General features: G+C 54.4%; 1 protein-coding gene across 2 annotated transcripts; it reads right to left on the bottom strand.

Moving 5' to 3' along the window:
• Nucleotides 1-946: 946 nt before the first annotated feature.
• On the bottom strand, nt 947-14,688 carry SENP1 (SUMO specific peptidase 1). Of its 2 annotated transcripts, none has more exons than XM_069879549.1 (17): nt 14,644-14,688; nt 14,055-14,291; nt 13,299-13,371; nt 13,026-13,182; nt 11,945-12,104; nt 11,541-11,644; nt 11,216-11,463; nt 10,894-10,948; nt 9,820-9,858; nt 9,652-9,736; nt 9,220-9,372; nt 8,826-8,957; nt 8,273-8,476; nt 7,411-7,490; nt 2,481-2,565; nt 2,078-2,173; nt 947-1,199 (listed from the first exon to the last, which is right to left on the bottom strand). In XM_069879549.1, exons 2-17 carry the CDS (start codon nt 14,166-14,168, stop codon nt 1,137-1,139), a joined length of 1,848 nt encoding a protein of 615 aa, XP_069735650.1. In that variant the 5' UTR covers nt 14,169-14,291; nt 14,644-14,688; the 3' UTR covers nt 947-1,136. The 2 variants fall into 2 exon arrangements, 1 of the variants encoding a protein (XP_069735650.1); XR_011339331.1 differs by lacking the exon at nt 947-1,199 and adding an exon at nt 5,483-5,550 and having other exon boundaries at nt 2,111-2,173.
• Between the last annotated feature and the right edge of the window lie 922 nt (nt 14,689-15,610).

Raw genomic sequence — 15,610 nt, 5'->3', positions numbered from 1 at the left:
CTCCCAAAAAAACCCCATTTTGGTGCTTCTGAACATTTCACTTTTTCCCTCTGTGAGTGCTGGGGCCGCAGCTCGCCCTGAAGGGCCTCGGAGATGCCTTTGGAAGCACTCGCCTGCGGTTCCCGGGCTCCCAACGCAACCCCTGACCCCGCCGCAGCTTTTCTCCGCAGGCAGAACATGTGCAAAACATCGCGGAGAGAGCAGGAACAATTGATCCTGCGCGGCCAGGGCCCCCGGCACAGGGACAAAGCTGCAGCCCCAGCTCCCACAAGGAGGTAGGAAAAGCAAAACCCAAACCCAACGCAAGACTTTGTTCTTTTGTCACTCCGGATTAAACGTTTGGGAATATTTACAAACCGATCCGACGGCTCTGCTTGAGTTTTGTACCTGAATATCCGTAAACAGTTGATGCTAAAGGACCGGGAGACAATTCCTCGGGCAAAAAAGGACTTGGCAGGAGTGGCATTTAACAAACCAGAGCTTTTCGGAGATCGTTTGGCTCCGGCTGCCGCCCTCGAGGGACGCTTCTTGTTCGAAGGTCCCAGCCAGGCAGCGCCAAGAAGCAAGAGCGCTGGGTTATCGTGGTAGGATTAGGGGAGAGTTTGTGATGGGTGAGAAAATGCTGGCTTTGAGGACCACGGGGAGATAACACAGGAGCAGAGGACACGCCCTCTGCAAGCAAATCTTCCCGATATCCACCCCCAGGCAGGGTTTTCTCACCCGACTCGGCGCACGGAGCATCCCAAGCCGTGTTAAGTGCTTTCCCCTCCCCTGGCATCCAGTCTCCCTCCCGAAGCGACGCCGTCGGCTCGAAGCCAGCAGAGAAAAAACAGAGCAACCAAAGTTCCTTGAATGCCTGAAGCTGCCCCCCGCGAGTCTCAGCACCTGAAATCGCTTGTAAAAATAGGTCTCGGAATACAAAAAGAAAAGACAAAAAAAGCAAGTGTGCTTCTGAATGTTTCCCTTGGTCCGTGGAGGGTGGGTTACCAAAAATACACCGCAGAGCTCGTCTGCCGTGTCGTTGAGTGGAGCCCCAGGCGGGTCTGTGGCGTCACGGCTCGCAGGCCGCCAGGCAGAGCCAAGTCCGGGCACTTCTGCTACAAGGGCCTAAGGAAGCGGCTCTGGGCACTACGGCATCATAACAGCTTGCGGTGAAGGATTTCCCAGGCCATCCGCTTGCGGAAATAGGGCATGTGTTGCTGTGCGAGGGGGGAAGAGGAGAGAAGAGAAGGTACATCGGCACGTCATCAAATCGTTTGGTCGGAAAAGACCTTTGAGATCGAGTCCAACCATCCCTGTCCACTACCGAGCCATCCCTGAGCAGCTCATCCACCCGGCTATAAACCCCTCCAGGGACGGGGACCCCATCACCACCCTGAGCAGCCTCTGCCAGGGCCTGAGAGCCCCTTCCATGAAGGAATTGTTCCCAATATCCAATCTAAACCTCCTTTGGTGCAACTTGAGGCCATTTCCTCTCATCTCATCCCTTGTCCAGCCTCCGACTGGCCTGAACTCCACTCCCCACCACCCTTTGGGTCACCTGGCCAGTTTGGGACACAGAGAGTCCGTCTGTCCAGGCCAACATCGCTCACTGCTGGACACAACTGCTGGACCCCCTTTCTTGGGGGACACTCACTTTCCAGTTACAGAAACCAGGACACAGATGAGGCTTGGGGAATAATGTAGCTCTGATGATATTATCTAATAATTAGAAGTAAAATATTCATCCTGTGGAGGCTGATAGCATTAACCAACACTGAAATTCCCTGGGATTTGGGCTGCAACGTCTCATTTTTGTTCCTGCTACAAGTGGGTCGTGTTACAGGCCCACAAGCTTTCCCCATGGATCTGAGCACAACAGAAGGAGCAGGGACGGCTCCAGAGGATCAATTTGTTGTGGTGTAAAGGACCAACTGAGTCAGCTCTGCCCTGGGCAGGAGCAGAACAATCCCTGCGTATGCTGATTGCGCTTCAAATCCACAGGGAAGGAAGCAAAGGGCATTTGGGACAACAGGAATGTGCCCGGATGAGCACCACGAGCCAGTGAACAGGAGGGACAGCCCAGGGTGGGGGTTACCTGGGTGAAGTTGATGGGTTTGTCTTTGGTGATGCAGTCAGCGTATTTGCAGGCGAACATCCCACAGTCGCTGCCGTTCATCTGCTGAGGAATCTCCTTTAACAGACACAAAATCAAACGTTATTTCCAGAGGAGACGGTGCCCACTTCCCAGCTACTAAGGGTGAGGAGCTCCACACGAGGTTCTCCAGCCCTCAGATCGCCCTGACCCCGGTGCAGGACCTCGCACTCGGCCTTGTTGAACTCCATCAAGTTCACACAGGCCCACAGCGAAGCCTCAGGAGAGCTGGGATTTGTTTCCCCCCACGGAATCACCACGGGAAGAGGTCCGTTGGGAAAACCAGTCAGGAAATGCACATCAGGGCCAAGAAAAAAAGCAAGACAGATCTCTTCTCCGCACCCACCTGACTCTTCTTGCTTAACAGCGACCAGCCATTAGTGTCAAACTCTTTCCTCTTCTTGTCCAGACTTTCCTGCTTTAGGTATTGCCTGTAGGAATAAGAGAACAAGGAAAGCTCACTCAGAGGAGCTGGGACACTAGCCAGGACAGGACATGTCCGTTTACCTAAGGTGTCCTCTGCCATGTTTGCAGAATTAATGCTAAATGGAAGTCCAATATTTTCGTCTCGGCCCTTTCAAAAGGGCGTCGAGGTAGTGAAAAGGACCACGTAGAGCTTAAACACCCATCCAAATCAGTACCTGCCAAGCAGGGAGTCAGAACCATAAACAAACCTAATTCATCAGTGAGTCATGGCAGGGAAAAGCTCAGCAGCCACTGCTGCTTCCGCAGGCTCCGGCAAGCAGAGCGTTATCCTCCAGGGGAGACTGGAGGGCTGAGCTCCATCTCCGATGGCCTCCTGTGAACCAGGGCTTCTTGGCGTTCGAGGATCTTAGAATCATCACAGGATCATCAAGGTTGATTGATCAGGAAGGACACTGGAGTGTCCAGGAGTGCAGTGTCCAGTTCTGGAATCCCCAGCAGAAGAAGGATATGGAACCATTGGAACAGGTCCAGAGGAGGCCACGAAGATGATGCGAGAGCTGAAGAACCTCTGCTACGAGGCCAGGCTGAGAGAATTGGGGTTGTTCAGCCTGGAGAAGGCTCCAGGGTGACCTGAAGAGTGGCCTCCAAGTACCTGAAGGGGGCTTGAGGAAAGCTGGGGAGAGTCTTTATGCAAGGGCATGGAGTGATAGGACGAGCAAGAACGGCTTTATATTGGAAGTGGGAAGATTTAGATTAGACACTAGGAAGAAATTCTTCACAATAAGGGTGGGGAGGCCCTGGCCCAGGTTGCCCAGAGCAGGGGTGGCTGCCCCATCCCTGGAGGGGTTCAAGGCCAAGTTGGATGGGGACTGGAGCAACCTAATCCAGTGGGATTGTGTCCCTGATCCTGCAGGGGGTTGGAGAAGGATGGGCTTTGAGGTCTCTTCTGACCTAAAGCTTTCCATGATTCTATGATCTGATGACACAGACACAAAGCAGGACCAGAGGGAGCCCAAAGAGATGAGATGAGGGCCCAGGATGTTCTTAACAGCCCTAATAAAGTCCCTCTCTGCTGGCTGCCCGCATCAGTAAGTGACATTCAGCTCTGCAGGCTCCCTCTGCTCATCCCAGTTACCAAACAGACCAGGAAGAGCCTCTGAAACCACCTCTTCCACCTTTGGCATCTTCTCAAAACAACCCAAGGAGCCTTCTCACCGTCACAGCTGCGATCAGAAAGATTGGAAAGGAAAAGCGAGGGATTAGATGCTGCTGGCTCGAACAGAGGGGTCAAGAGAGCAGCTGGCGCGGAGAGGGAAGCAGGTTTGGCTGCCAATGCGAGGAGATGTGCCATCTTTTGGAAATCTGATCCACAAAGACTTGGCGAAATCGCATCTTGCTGTTAGTAAACGCTGGAATGTGGTGGGAGAAGGGGGTGATGTGCCCCACAGATGAGATGTTGGGTGGAACTTGCTGACCTGCTGCCCGTCAGGGAGCTTCTCTTTATCAAAGCTTTAAAGAGGTACTCAAAGAAAACCCTCCTGGGCTGAAGAGGCCCTGAAATACAGGGGGGGGCTGCTGAACTTAGTCCTCAAAAGGGCAGCAGAGCCCCCCAGCAGCCTCTGAACGCAGATACGGTGCCATCCCAGCGATCGTGTCTCTAAAAAACCCGCCAGAAATAGCTTTTGCTGGATGTCAGAGGGTCAAGGAGGGGATTCTCCCTCCGGGCAGGCCCAGATCAGGTCCAGACAAGCATTTTCTGTCGGCCTTCATTAGCCGAGGTGGGATCCCAGCCCCGTTCCCCAGGCGCAGGGGCTGCCAGCGCCGGCTGTAATTGCTCCTGGGAAGCTTCTCTGCTCGGCTGCAGTTTGGACAAGACGAGAGCAGCAGGGGGTTAATCCCAGCACGAGGAGTCTCCATGTCTCATCTCCAAGTGAAAACCCAATATATGGAGAAGAAACTCCTTGCGTTGAGTGAGAATAAGGGTGAGCTGAGCCTCCAGCACAGCAGCTGGAGGAAGGGAGCAGCCTATCTGCACAACACAACCACGGTGAAAATGTTTGTTAATGAAACAGCCTCATTTCAAATTGAAATAGAAAACAAATCCCTGGAATTGCTGCCTACCTACAGACCCCACTCGAATCCTCGACTGAAAAAAGAGCAGCAGTGCACAGCCCACGCTGTTCCGCACGCTGGGAGATGGGGAGTGAAGCTGTGTAGATAAATAAAAGGACGCGTCACACAAGGAACCAAGAGGGGCCTCCAAGCACATCTCCACGTGGTGTGCACATACGGAGCGAGGGCGGCAGGAGGATCCCAGCGCCAGACTCGTCTGGCAGGCAAAGAAGGGACCAGGGAAGTTGAAACAGGTCTGGCTCTCCTGCGAATAAAGTCATCGGGTGGCTTCAGCACATCCAGTTTTATCTGCAGCTACCAGAAGCCCTGGCTGCCATGCCAGTTTTTTAAGCATAATTACACACCGAACCAAACCCCACCAGGCCCAAGATGCCCCATCCAGTACTGCAGGCTTTTAATCTCATTTTCCTAACTCAGAAAACAGGGGGTTGTCCTCTCCAGCGCTCACACACACACACAAAAGCCTGACTGGGTGCCTCGGCGATTTAGAATGATAGAATCATTTGGTTGGAAAAGACTTTTGAGATCATCGAGTCCAACTGTCCCTGTCCACAACTGACCCATCCCTGAGCACCTCATCTACTCGTCTATGAAGCAAAGCCTGGCAGCCACCAAGCCACAAACGCCTGCAGCCCTGGCTCACTCCTAGCCCAGCCAGTGGCCCTTGTATGGAATCAGTTGCGTTCCCTGTGCCTCAGTTTCCCTCCTCAGTGAAGTCTGGCTAACTGTATGACACTCACCACACCTTTAGGAAGCTCTAAAGATTGAAAGCATGAAAGGGTCACTAACCATGAATAGGACCTCCGTCCCTTCTTCCCGGTGTGATCCTCCCACTGCATTCAACCAATAAAAGCCTCCTAAAAGGAAACAGAGGGAAAACAATTACGGCCAGGGCAACAGCGACCTGAAATCCTGGCTCTCTACCACTCACCCTGCGTAACTGGAATGCTCTGTATCCTCCGCTGTTCTCTGCCACAAGCTTGGGGACCTCCTTCCTCATCCCAGATCCGTAAAGGAAGCATGGGAAGAACCCCTGGGTCCCTCTCTCACCTCCCAGGTGCTTCATTTCACTAGATGATCCAAGGGCTGGAGCCCCTCTGCTGTGAGGCCAGGCTGAGAGAGTTGGGGTTGTTCAGCCTGGAGAAGAGAAGGCTCTGGGGAGACCTTAGAGCAGCTTCCAGGACTGAAAGGGGCTCCAGGAAATCTGGAGGAGACTTTATACAAGAGCATGGAGTGACATGACAAGGAGGAATGGCTTTAAATTGGAAGGGGGAAGACTTAGATTAGACATTAAGAAGAAATGTTTTGATCTGAGTATGAGAGGCCCTGGCCCAGGTTGCCCAGAGGGGTGGCTGCCCCATCCCTGGAGGGGTTCAAGGCCAGGTTGGATGGGGCTTGGAGCCCCTGATCCAGTGGGAGGTGTCCCTGCCCATGGCAGGGGTGGGACTGGATGGGCTTTGAGGTCCCTTCCAACCCAAACTTTCACAGGATTCTACAAAAAGGGAAACAGGCATTTTCAGAGTTATCTGAACGAACCCGCTGTGCGCAGACTGCAAAGCACCTGAACTGGAAAAGGAAGGCGCTAAGTGGACTGGAAATGGCATTTCCCTGCTGTCTCTCTTTATCATGATTCACATTCCTTGACCGGATGAGTGACAGCCCCGCTGACACACTCAGCCTCACACCAGACTCAGGATCAGATTCCCAAGTCAGCGTCAGAGCAACTGAGACGAGAAGCAGAACGGACGGCCGCCCCAGGGTCAACGTCGCAGCGATAGAGGGGCTGGCGACTGCTCTGTCAATCACTTTGCGATCTGATTCATATCAAACCTGACAGCCTGACGTGATCGGGGACCTTGGAAAAGGGGGGATGGTTCACTACCTTCCCTTAACCAGCTCATTTTTAATCGCACTCCATTCAGGAGCAGCTTCCAAATATGGGAAAACAACTCTGGATGTGATACAAGAACACCTCTCTTCTACAAGAGCTCAAGAGCACAGGCAGCCAGCTCGGCTCCCTCGCAGAGCACAGCTCAGGATGGGAAAACCAAGACATCCTCTGTGGTCTGATCACCAGAAGAACAGCTTTCTCTGAGTTCTGGGGTGCAGGCACAGCGCAGCACGTAACGCCCTGCTGGGCCTTGGAATGAAGTGACCCGTGCAAGCCTTTATCTATGGCCCGATGCAAGAGACGCTCACACACCCTGCATCTACCACCACGCTCTCCAGAATCTCCTCCTGGAAACAAAGGGCCGAGCTCCTGAGCTGAGCTTTGCCACAGGCAGGAACAGCTCCCACCTGGAGGGAGGGCCAGGAGATGCCATTTCTCCAAGCAGCTACTCCCCCAAGGGAGGGTCCCATGTCCCTCAGGGGCCTGGATGCTGTTTTCCTCCTAAAAACGATGCCCAGGACCCTCTGTCAGACCGGCAGAGCCTGCTGTCCTGAGTGAATGGCTCCAAGACCTCTCCAGACCCACAAAGGCCATGCCAGCCTCCTGGGACGAGGCGAAGAGCCGGCATCAGCACAGGGCTCTCCGCACATCAGCTTTGTAACTGCAGACAACATTGACAACACGTGGTGAAACACGCAGAGTAAACCAGGTTATTCCTCCAAATCCTCCTTTCAGGACCCAGAAAGTGACTGTCCTGTTGCTTCCAGGGTGAGCCAAGAAGCTGTTTGGTTTTTAAAGAAGCACAACTCAAAGAAGCGTTACTCACAACAGGATCCTGCAGGCTTCGCTGTTTATTCCACCCATGGAGTCATAATAGGTGATGGTTTTTTTCCTGAAGTCTACGACCTAAACAAGGAGAGATTCATTAACAACACAGAGCACAGGGAGCTCGTCTCTCTGCCAGGACCACGGGCTTTGCTCCTGGAACGAAGCAAGTTTTCACCATTTCAAAGCAGAGAGGATTTCAGAGGACTTCTGTCATCCTCCACATCCTTCCCAACCCCACCCCTTCCTGCTGTGTTACTTAAGCACCTGAATCTCTAAATTGAGTACAACACAAGAGTGCTCTGTTATGCTTATTGTTAGGTTTACAAAGGCTTTGCTCCGCACACATAACCGAGCAGTTCGAGACACGAGTGCCCCCAGTGGGATCCTGGGGGCCCCATGCCCCATTTCCACACCTTCCAGGAGGGTTGAGCTTGGAGGCTGACGCAGGCTCGACAGCCACACGCGATCTGTTCCTGCGCCGGTGCCCAAGAGCCGGGCCGGGACAGGGCAGGAGGCAGAGCACCGCGCGGTATCAGTCCTCTAAATCTCCCCCAAATGATCCCGCAGCAACGCCTCTAAAGGCCAGTTTGTGGGAACGTGGAAACAAGATCATTCTCTGGAGACCAAGCGAGCCCGCTGTGACCTTCACGACTGTGTGTTCTATCTCTAAAGACTCGAACCACACCGAAAAGCCACAGTTATCTTTCTACTTGATCTCGACTTCGATTTGAGGCACGAACGCCAACCTTAACTCCCTGTACCAACGGCTGCGTCTCAAAATCCGTGGAATTTGAGCCTCAGCAGGGTGGGTTTAAAGGAGAACACACTCTGGCAATGCTCTCCTGTGATTATTCACTCACCGCTAGGCACCAGTGCACTCCCAGATGGATGGGCACCAAGAGGAGATCCACGGAGAAGATATCCACTTTTTTAGTCCATCGTTTCACAGCCTGGTACCCCGCCGTTTTCAATTTGGTAAAGAAGAAAGTGTTGAAGGCGTGAACTGCTGGCAACCCCTTCTCTTTGCTCCGCTCCATCAGCAAATTCATATAGAAATTAATGATCTGGAGAAGAAAAGGCAGCCAGGATGTGTTAAGACTAGCGACATTTCAGCACAAGGTGCTCTGTCCCTGTGCAAAAATACAGAAGAAACTGGTTTGGGCTCTACCAGTCCCTTCAAAGATGTGTCCTGAGGGGAATTGCAGCCCTAAAACCCCCCAAATCCCAGAGAGATTTAAGAACGCAGTTGTCTCTATTAGAGATTCCCCATGTCCCACACCTCCCAGTATTGCCATTTCCTCACATGCCTGCTCTACGCTGGCTTTTCTCCACAGATCATGGAATGGTTTGGAGCACGGAATGCTTCCAACTGCCAAAGGAAACTGCCATTACCAGCCAAAGGGGGATCCTCACCTCATCGTTGAGCCAGTTCAGGTTATTGAGAGTCTGGATGTCCTTCCGAGTGATTGTTAACCGGAAAGCTTCACTGAGGACCTCGTCCTGGTTCCCACCACGGAACACGTTCTTGATTTCCTTCTCCATTTCCTGCAGGGAGGACACGGGCAGGTTTGGAAAGAGGAGCAGATAAGGGAAGCTCCTGCTATTCCCATCACAAAGGTTGGATTCAAACCTGGGTTTATTATTTGCTCCACAAGGATAAACTCACTACAAAATCCACACGGCAAAAGGAACAGCTACCAATTTCTACGCACAGATTTCCCTGTGCTGAGAACTTCAGAACTGAACTCACCTTCATATCCAGGTCTTTTATCCACCTGTGCACATACACAGATGCAGAAGGACTCACCTCGGTGATCTCAGGGAACTCCTCTTCGCCATCAGCTGACTTTGCGTCCTCTTTCTCTTCCGGGACCACCGTGACAGGGATTTCCTTCTCAAGGGGTACTCGAAGATTTAAATCTACCAGATCCTGCACTGAGTGTTCCTGTTCCTGCAACCGCTGAAGGAAAGACCTTGGGATCAGGGGGTTTCCAAGGGCTCGTGAGGGAGCTACGTGAGCAAATCACTACACGAGATGCAGAAAGGGGTAGGGAGGGGGAGCATTTATCCTGAGAATGACAGGACCGAGAGCCCTGCCATGGCAAGGGGAAGCAATGGAGACACCAGAGCCCCAAGAAGTTGATTTCTGTCACTTTTCTATTTCAGATTTGACTTTCTATTCTGTGGTTGAACAGCTGGACTCACAGAGCCTGCCCCTGCAGTAACTGCTCCCTGTTACCTGGCTCTGCAGCTGTAAGGCCAGCGCCTTCTGCTCTTCGATTTGCCGCCATCTCTCCCGAGCACGCGAGTCATAGACGCTGGTTCTGAAAAGCAGAGTTTGTGTCAACAAATCCACGTTTTATTTCCACATGTGATCAGGAAAACAGAGCAGAAAACACGGACTTACAGTTCTTTGATCCACAGTTCTGCCTGGAAGAACGGAAGGCTAGAGAGAGGGAGAAAGGAGAGGTGTCAGCGTGCTCCTCCATGTGGGAAGGGAGGAATTCCCTGAAGAGTGGTTTCTAAGTACGACCTGAGGACAGCGCTGCTGCCTGAGCAGGAAGAGCCAGCAGTAAACAGAATAGAATTACAGAATCACTGGGTTAGATGAGACCTTTGAGGTTGAGCCCAACCATCTCTTTCCTCTACTGAGCCATCCCTGAGCACTTCATCTGCCTGGCTTTTAAACCCTTCAGGGATAAAGACTCCATCACTGCCCTGGGCAGCCTCTGCCAGCATCCAAGAACCCTTTCTGTGGAGGAATATTTCCCAATATCCAATTTAAACCTCCGCTGGTGCAACCTGAATCCATTTTCTCTCATCACATCACCTGACGCCTGGGAGAAAAGACAAGCACCCGCCTCGCTCCAACCTTCTTTCAGGTAGTTGTAGACAGTGATGAGGTCTCCCCTCAACCTCCTCTTCCCCAGGCTAAACCCCAACTGGTTCAGCTGCCTCTCATAACTCTTGTTCTCCAGCCCCTTCCCCAGCTCTGTCCCCTTCTCCGGACACGCTCCAGCTCCTCAATGTCCTTCTTGGAGCGTGGGGCTCAAAACCAAACCCAGGATTCATGGTGCAGCCTCTCCAGTGCCACATAGAGGGGCACAAGCACTTCCCTGCTCCTGCTGGCCACACTGTTTCTGATACAAGCCAAGAAGCCACTGGCCTTCTTGTCCAACCAGGCTGCTGCTGGCTCATGTTCAGCTGCTGTCAACCAGCACCCCCAGGTCCTTTTCCTTCAAGCAGCTTTCCAGCCGCTCTTCTCCAGGCCTGGAGCTGCTCGGGGCTGTAGAGTCTCAAGTGCAGGACTTGGCACTTGGTCTTACTGAACTTCGTCACGGTGGTCTAAGCCCAAGGATCCAGCCTGAACCAATCCCTCTGCAGAACCTTCCTGCCCTCGAGCAGATCAATGCTTCTGCCCGGCTTAGTGTCAGCTGCAAAATCCACCCCTCCCTCCAGACAGCATTTTACAGCCGCTTACCTCGGTGCTGGAGTTCTGGAATCCTTTACTTTGAGTAAAATGACAGAGTCCGACCCTAAAGAGAGAGAGAAGTTCAGAGACTGTCGTTACCTCGCAGTCACTGCTGCAGGGGTCCAAATACAGAGAGTTTGCCACACAGAATCATGGAATCGTTTGGGCTGCAAGGGACCCCAAAGCCCATCCAGCTCCACCCCCTGCCAGGGGCAGGGACACCTCCCACTGCAGCAGCTTTCCTGTAGGAAATGCGTATTTAACTTGATTGTCAGTTTTTAAGGTTTTCCTTTGGGTTCTGTTTTTGGCTGGCTGAGGTTTTCTTTTTTACCTTCTGACTGCGAATTTGATGCTGGTAGATCTTCCTGCTGGTGCTGGATTGTGGAGTTACTGGACTCGAAGCTCCTGGTGGGATAAGTGGGGGCAGAGTAGAGTGCTGGTTTGTGGGAGAGCTGCTCTGGCACTCCAAGAACACTGGCTGCCGAACTGGCTGGCGCAACCCTGGGCGCTTCAAACAGCTTTGAGTTCTTGCTGGGAGTTTCTTTCACTGCAGATTTGCTGGAATTGGAACATCTGGACCTAGGACCAACGGAAAGTAAGCTCCCTGCAAAAACTTGTGGCACCGTAAGCTGGGGGAGAGCAATTTATGGACTCACAGATGGAAGGGGGACAGTGAAGAGAGCTTGGATGTGGAAAACTGCTTTCCTGTGACCATCTGAAGCAACTGCCTGTAGATCTCCCGCTCCTCCTCTCGAACAGTCTGCAGGGAAACAACCAAATATGAATCACCAACACAATTTCAACATCAACACCGTGAATAATGAGTAGATACGTGTGGAATTGTATTGATGGAAGAACATCCAGGGCTCTCGAAGCATCCAGCCATCAGGTGCGACGAGAGCAACCACGGCCGAGGTCTCAGTGCGAGCAGAACCAAAGGCCGTTTCTGCCTGGCAGAGGAGTGAATCCAGCGCAGGACAGACAGTCAGAGCCACCACACGCACAAACGGATCTCTTTGGAGAAACCCACGCATGGAATGTCTCCCAGCCTCTTCCTTACCTCTTCTGCCGTGCTGACGAACCGCCGGGGAGTCTTCTTGGGGCTAAGCAGGCTGCGACGACACGGACCGCTCCAGGACGGACTCTGAGCGGGTTTGATCGGAAAAGCCGACGCATGGCAATGGTGGTTTGATTTTCCTACAAAACTGTTGGACGTCCCGCTGTGAGAAGGAAAACGCTTTATTTGATTTTATGCTTGTTATAGTCCATACTTTCATTCTCCTTCATCCCCAAACCCAGCCAAAAACCTGGCTGCCTGACCACGACCAGAACCAAGTATTCCATTTATGATTTAAACACCGCTTAGACGCCGGAGTCCGGCTCTCCGGAGCAGATGCCAGCAGATGGCACTGCAAGGCCAAGGAGCCAAAGCCGCCAAGCCCGCGGCGCTTCGCTTCCCGCCAACATCCACCGCTCCCACTCCAAGCCCGCACACAAAATGGCTGAACCGCCGGCACCGCCACCATCGGCATCTGCTGGGAGCCTCTTCCCACCCTCGCCTCGCTGCTCCCCACTCCCACGCTTCCACCTAACAGCTCGTGACAAAACACCTGGATCCATCAGGCGTTTCTGCCCTTGAAATTTATTTTCCCTGTTTCCAAACAACCACTGGCCACCACGGGGATTTTCAGAAGCCATAAAGGCTCAACCCAGTCCAGAGCGACAGCTCCCATCAGCTGCCAAACGAGCTCCCGCACTGTGCCCTAATCAGCGTGCTGTCGCCCCAAAACAACAACATGCTCTTCCTCCCAGTTTCCCAGCAGCGCAGTGATCGCTCCCATTCTTTTCCCAGCATCCCAAACGGATCCGTTCCACTAGCAGCTTCCCAGACGGGCAGGTTACACCATTCTGCACCCTCTCCAAAGCGCCGCTAGCACCCTGCTCGAGGCATCTTTGCCACGGGGAGCTTTATCAACACCAAAAGTGCCTACAGACCCAACCACACCCTTGACCCACACAACTGTTTCCACCACGAACACACTTTGTATTGATTCAAATGGTTTGTGGGGGATAAAATCCCTGCTGGAGGCTCCCACTGGGCTCTGCACGGAGCGCTGAACACAGAAGAGAGCTGGACGTACCTGGGGGTTTTACGAGCTTCGAGGTAAGAGCCTCGGCTCAGCCTCAGCTTCGGTGGCACGGAGCACAGCGAAGCCAAGCCCCTCCACTGCCCGTTGGCACTGGAGCTGAAGGCTCGCGGTTCCGCCGCTGCCCGGTAGCTCTCGGAGCAGTGGATTTCTGCAGGGGAGAGAGAGATAGCAGCAGTAAGAAAGAGCCACAGCTTCCTCCCAAGGATGCTTGGGGCAGGGTAACAGCCAGAAAAAACAACACTCTAAACGGGAAAACGCTCTTACCTGGGCTGTAATTGAGAGCACATGATGCGTTTCCAGCCGGGCACGTAAAACCACTGGTCTTGTTGGGCAAAAACTGCATGGAAAGAGCACAGGAGGTTATCAGAAGGAAGCATGGCACAATCCCAGGGATGAGAAAAGGAGGGGAACATCCTCTCCAGCTCCATCGTTAGGAACTAGCAATTAGCAAAGCAGCGCGGTGCCCTGAGACATCAGCATGGGGCTGGTGACGCAGCCAGAGCATCACTCGCTCTCCCAGTCCCTCCCAAAATCTGCTCTGCTGGCACAAGAGCCGTTTTAATGAGGAAAGAGATAAACACCGATTTCATCTCGGTACAGGGGAAAAGAGCTGCTTCCAGCTATGCTGTCAACTCCTCCAGAGACAACAGCAGCGGCAAGACAGGAGCAGGCACTCGCTGGGGCCGTGAGCGAGGGGTGGGTTTACCCCACAGGCAGGATCCACACAAGATTTTCGCTGCACGCACCCACCAGGGCTGAGAGATGAGCTCGTTCAGGTACGGGGTTATCCCCACGGGCAGGTTCCAAGGTGGATTTTGGCTCCACACGGGAATTCAGTTCCACATGCAGGTCACTGACAGCTGTCAGCCCTCCCGGCCCCAGGCAGGTTTGGATCTCCAGGCTCTGGGAATGCTGCCCACAGCCCCCCCAGCCCCCAGGAAACCCCACACGATGAGTTCAACGGTGCCAGGGAAGGAGTCGGGCCCCGCAAACCCCCTCCTCCCGCCCCTGCCGCCTCACCTTGGTGTCAGGCGGGGAGCGGGGATCCCGCAGGCCGGCCGCCGAGGGCAGGGAGAAGGCCTGGAAGACGGAGCCCCGCTCGGCCCGCGCCCCGTCCCGGGCCTCCATCCTCATGGGCGCCGGCCCCGCATGGAGGGCGCGGAGCCCCAAAGCCGCCCCGGGAGCCGCGGGGGGAAGCGGAGGAGCGGGGGCGGCTCGGAGGGAGAGCGACAGGCGGCGGCGACTCCGGGTTTTGCCCTAAAAGACGAAGATAAAGAGAAAAAGCATCGCGAAACTTCACGCGGGATGGGAGCGAACGGAGCGGGGACGGAGCCACCGACCGGGACGCAGACGGAGCCGCCAAACGGGGCGGGGACGGGAGACGGGGATGGAGCTGCCGAACGGGGCAGGGAAGGGAACAGGAACGGAGCCACCGAGCGGGGCGGGGACGGAGCCCTCGAGCGGGACCGGGAGAGAGAGGGAGCCGCCGGGCGGGAGCTCGGGGCGGGGGCTCAGGGGCTCGGGTTCGGGGCGGGGGCTCGGGGTGGGGGGCTCGTGGCGGGGGGCTCGGGGCTCGGAGCTCGTGGCGGGGGCTCGGGGCCGCCTCTACCTGTGCCGGGCGCGGTGGCGGCTACCGGCAGCCAGGCGGGCGGAAGCGGAAGCGCCGTTACCGGAAGTGACGATAGAGAAACGGGCAGGGGGCTGGGCTAGATAGGCGCATGCGCTGTGGGGAGCGGGAGGGAGAAAGGCGCCCTCCTAACGGCTTGGAGGACCCGGGGGGGAAATCGATTATTGGGGAGGGAGGGAATCGCGTTATTGATCCCTCCAGCTGATCCCTCAAGCCGACCCCGTTACAGAAAATGCTGTTACAGCTGATCCCTCGTCTCAATCCCGTTCCAGCTGATCCCTAGAGCTGATCCTGCTGCAGCCGATCCCTGGAGGGATCCTGGAACCTGTTACCACAGACCCTGATACAGCCGATCCCCAGGGCTGATCCTGTTCCAGCCGATTCCCGGAGTTGATCCCCTTACAGCCGATCCCTAGAGTTGATCCCGTTACAGCCGATCCCTGGAGTTGATCCCCTTACAGCCGATCCCTGGAGCTGATCCCCTTACAGCCAATCCCTAGAGTTGATCCCGTTACAGCTGATCCCTAGAGTTGATCCCATTACAGCCGATCCCTGGAGCTGATCCCTAGAGCTGATCCTGTTACAGCCGATCCCTGGAGTTGATCCCATTACAGACGATCCCTAGAGCTGATCCCATTACAGTTGATCCCGTTACAGCCGATCCCTGGAGTTGATCCCCTTACAGCTGATCCCTGGAGCTGATTCCCTTACAGCTGATCCCTAGGGTTGATCCCCTTACAGCCGATCCCTGGAGCTGATCCCCTTACAGCTGATCCCTGGAGCTGATCCCGTTACAGCCGATCCCTAGAGCTGATCCCGTTACAGCTGATCCCTAGGGTTGATCCCATTACAGCCGATCCCTAGAGCTGATCCCCTTACAGCCGATCCCTAGAGTTGATCCCGTTACAGCCGATCCCTGGAGCTGATCCCTAGAGCTGATCCTGTTACA

Source organism: Phaenicophaeus curvirostris, chromosome 38 (genome assembly GCF_032191515.1).
Source record: "Phaenicophaeus curvirostris isolate KB17595 chromosome 38, BPBGC_Pcur_1.0, whole genome shotgun sequence".
Lineage (NCBI taxonomy): Eukaryota > Metazoa > Chordata > Aves > Cuculiformes > Cuculidae > Phaenicophaeus > Phaenicophaeus curvirostris.
The sequence above is the reverse complement of the archived record's forward strand: the minus strand, read 5'-3'. Positions and strand labels throughout refer to the sequence as shown.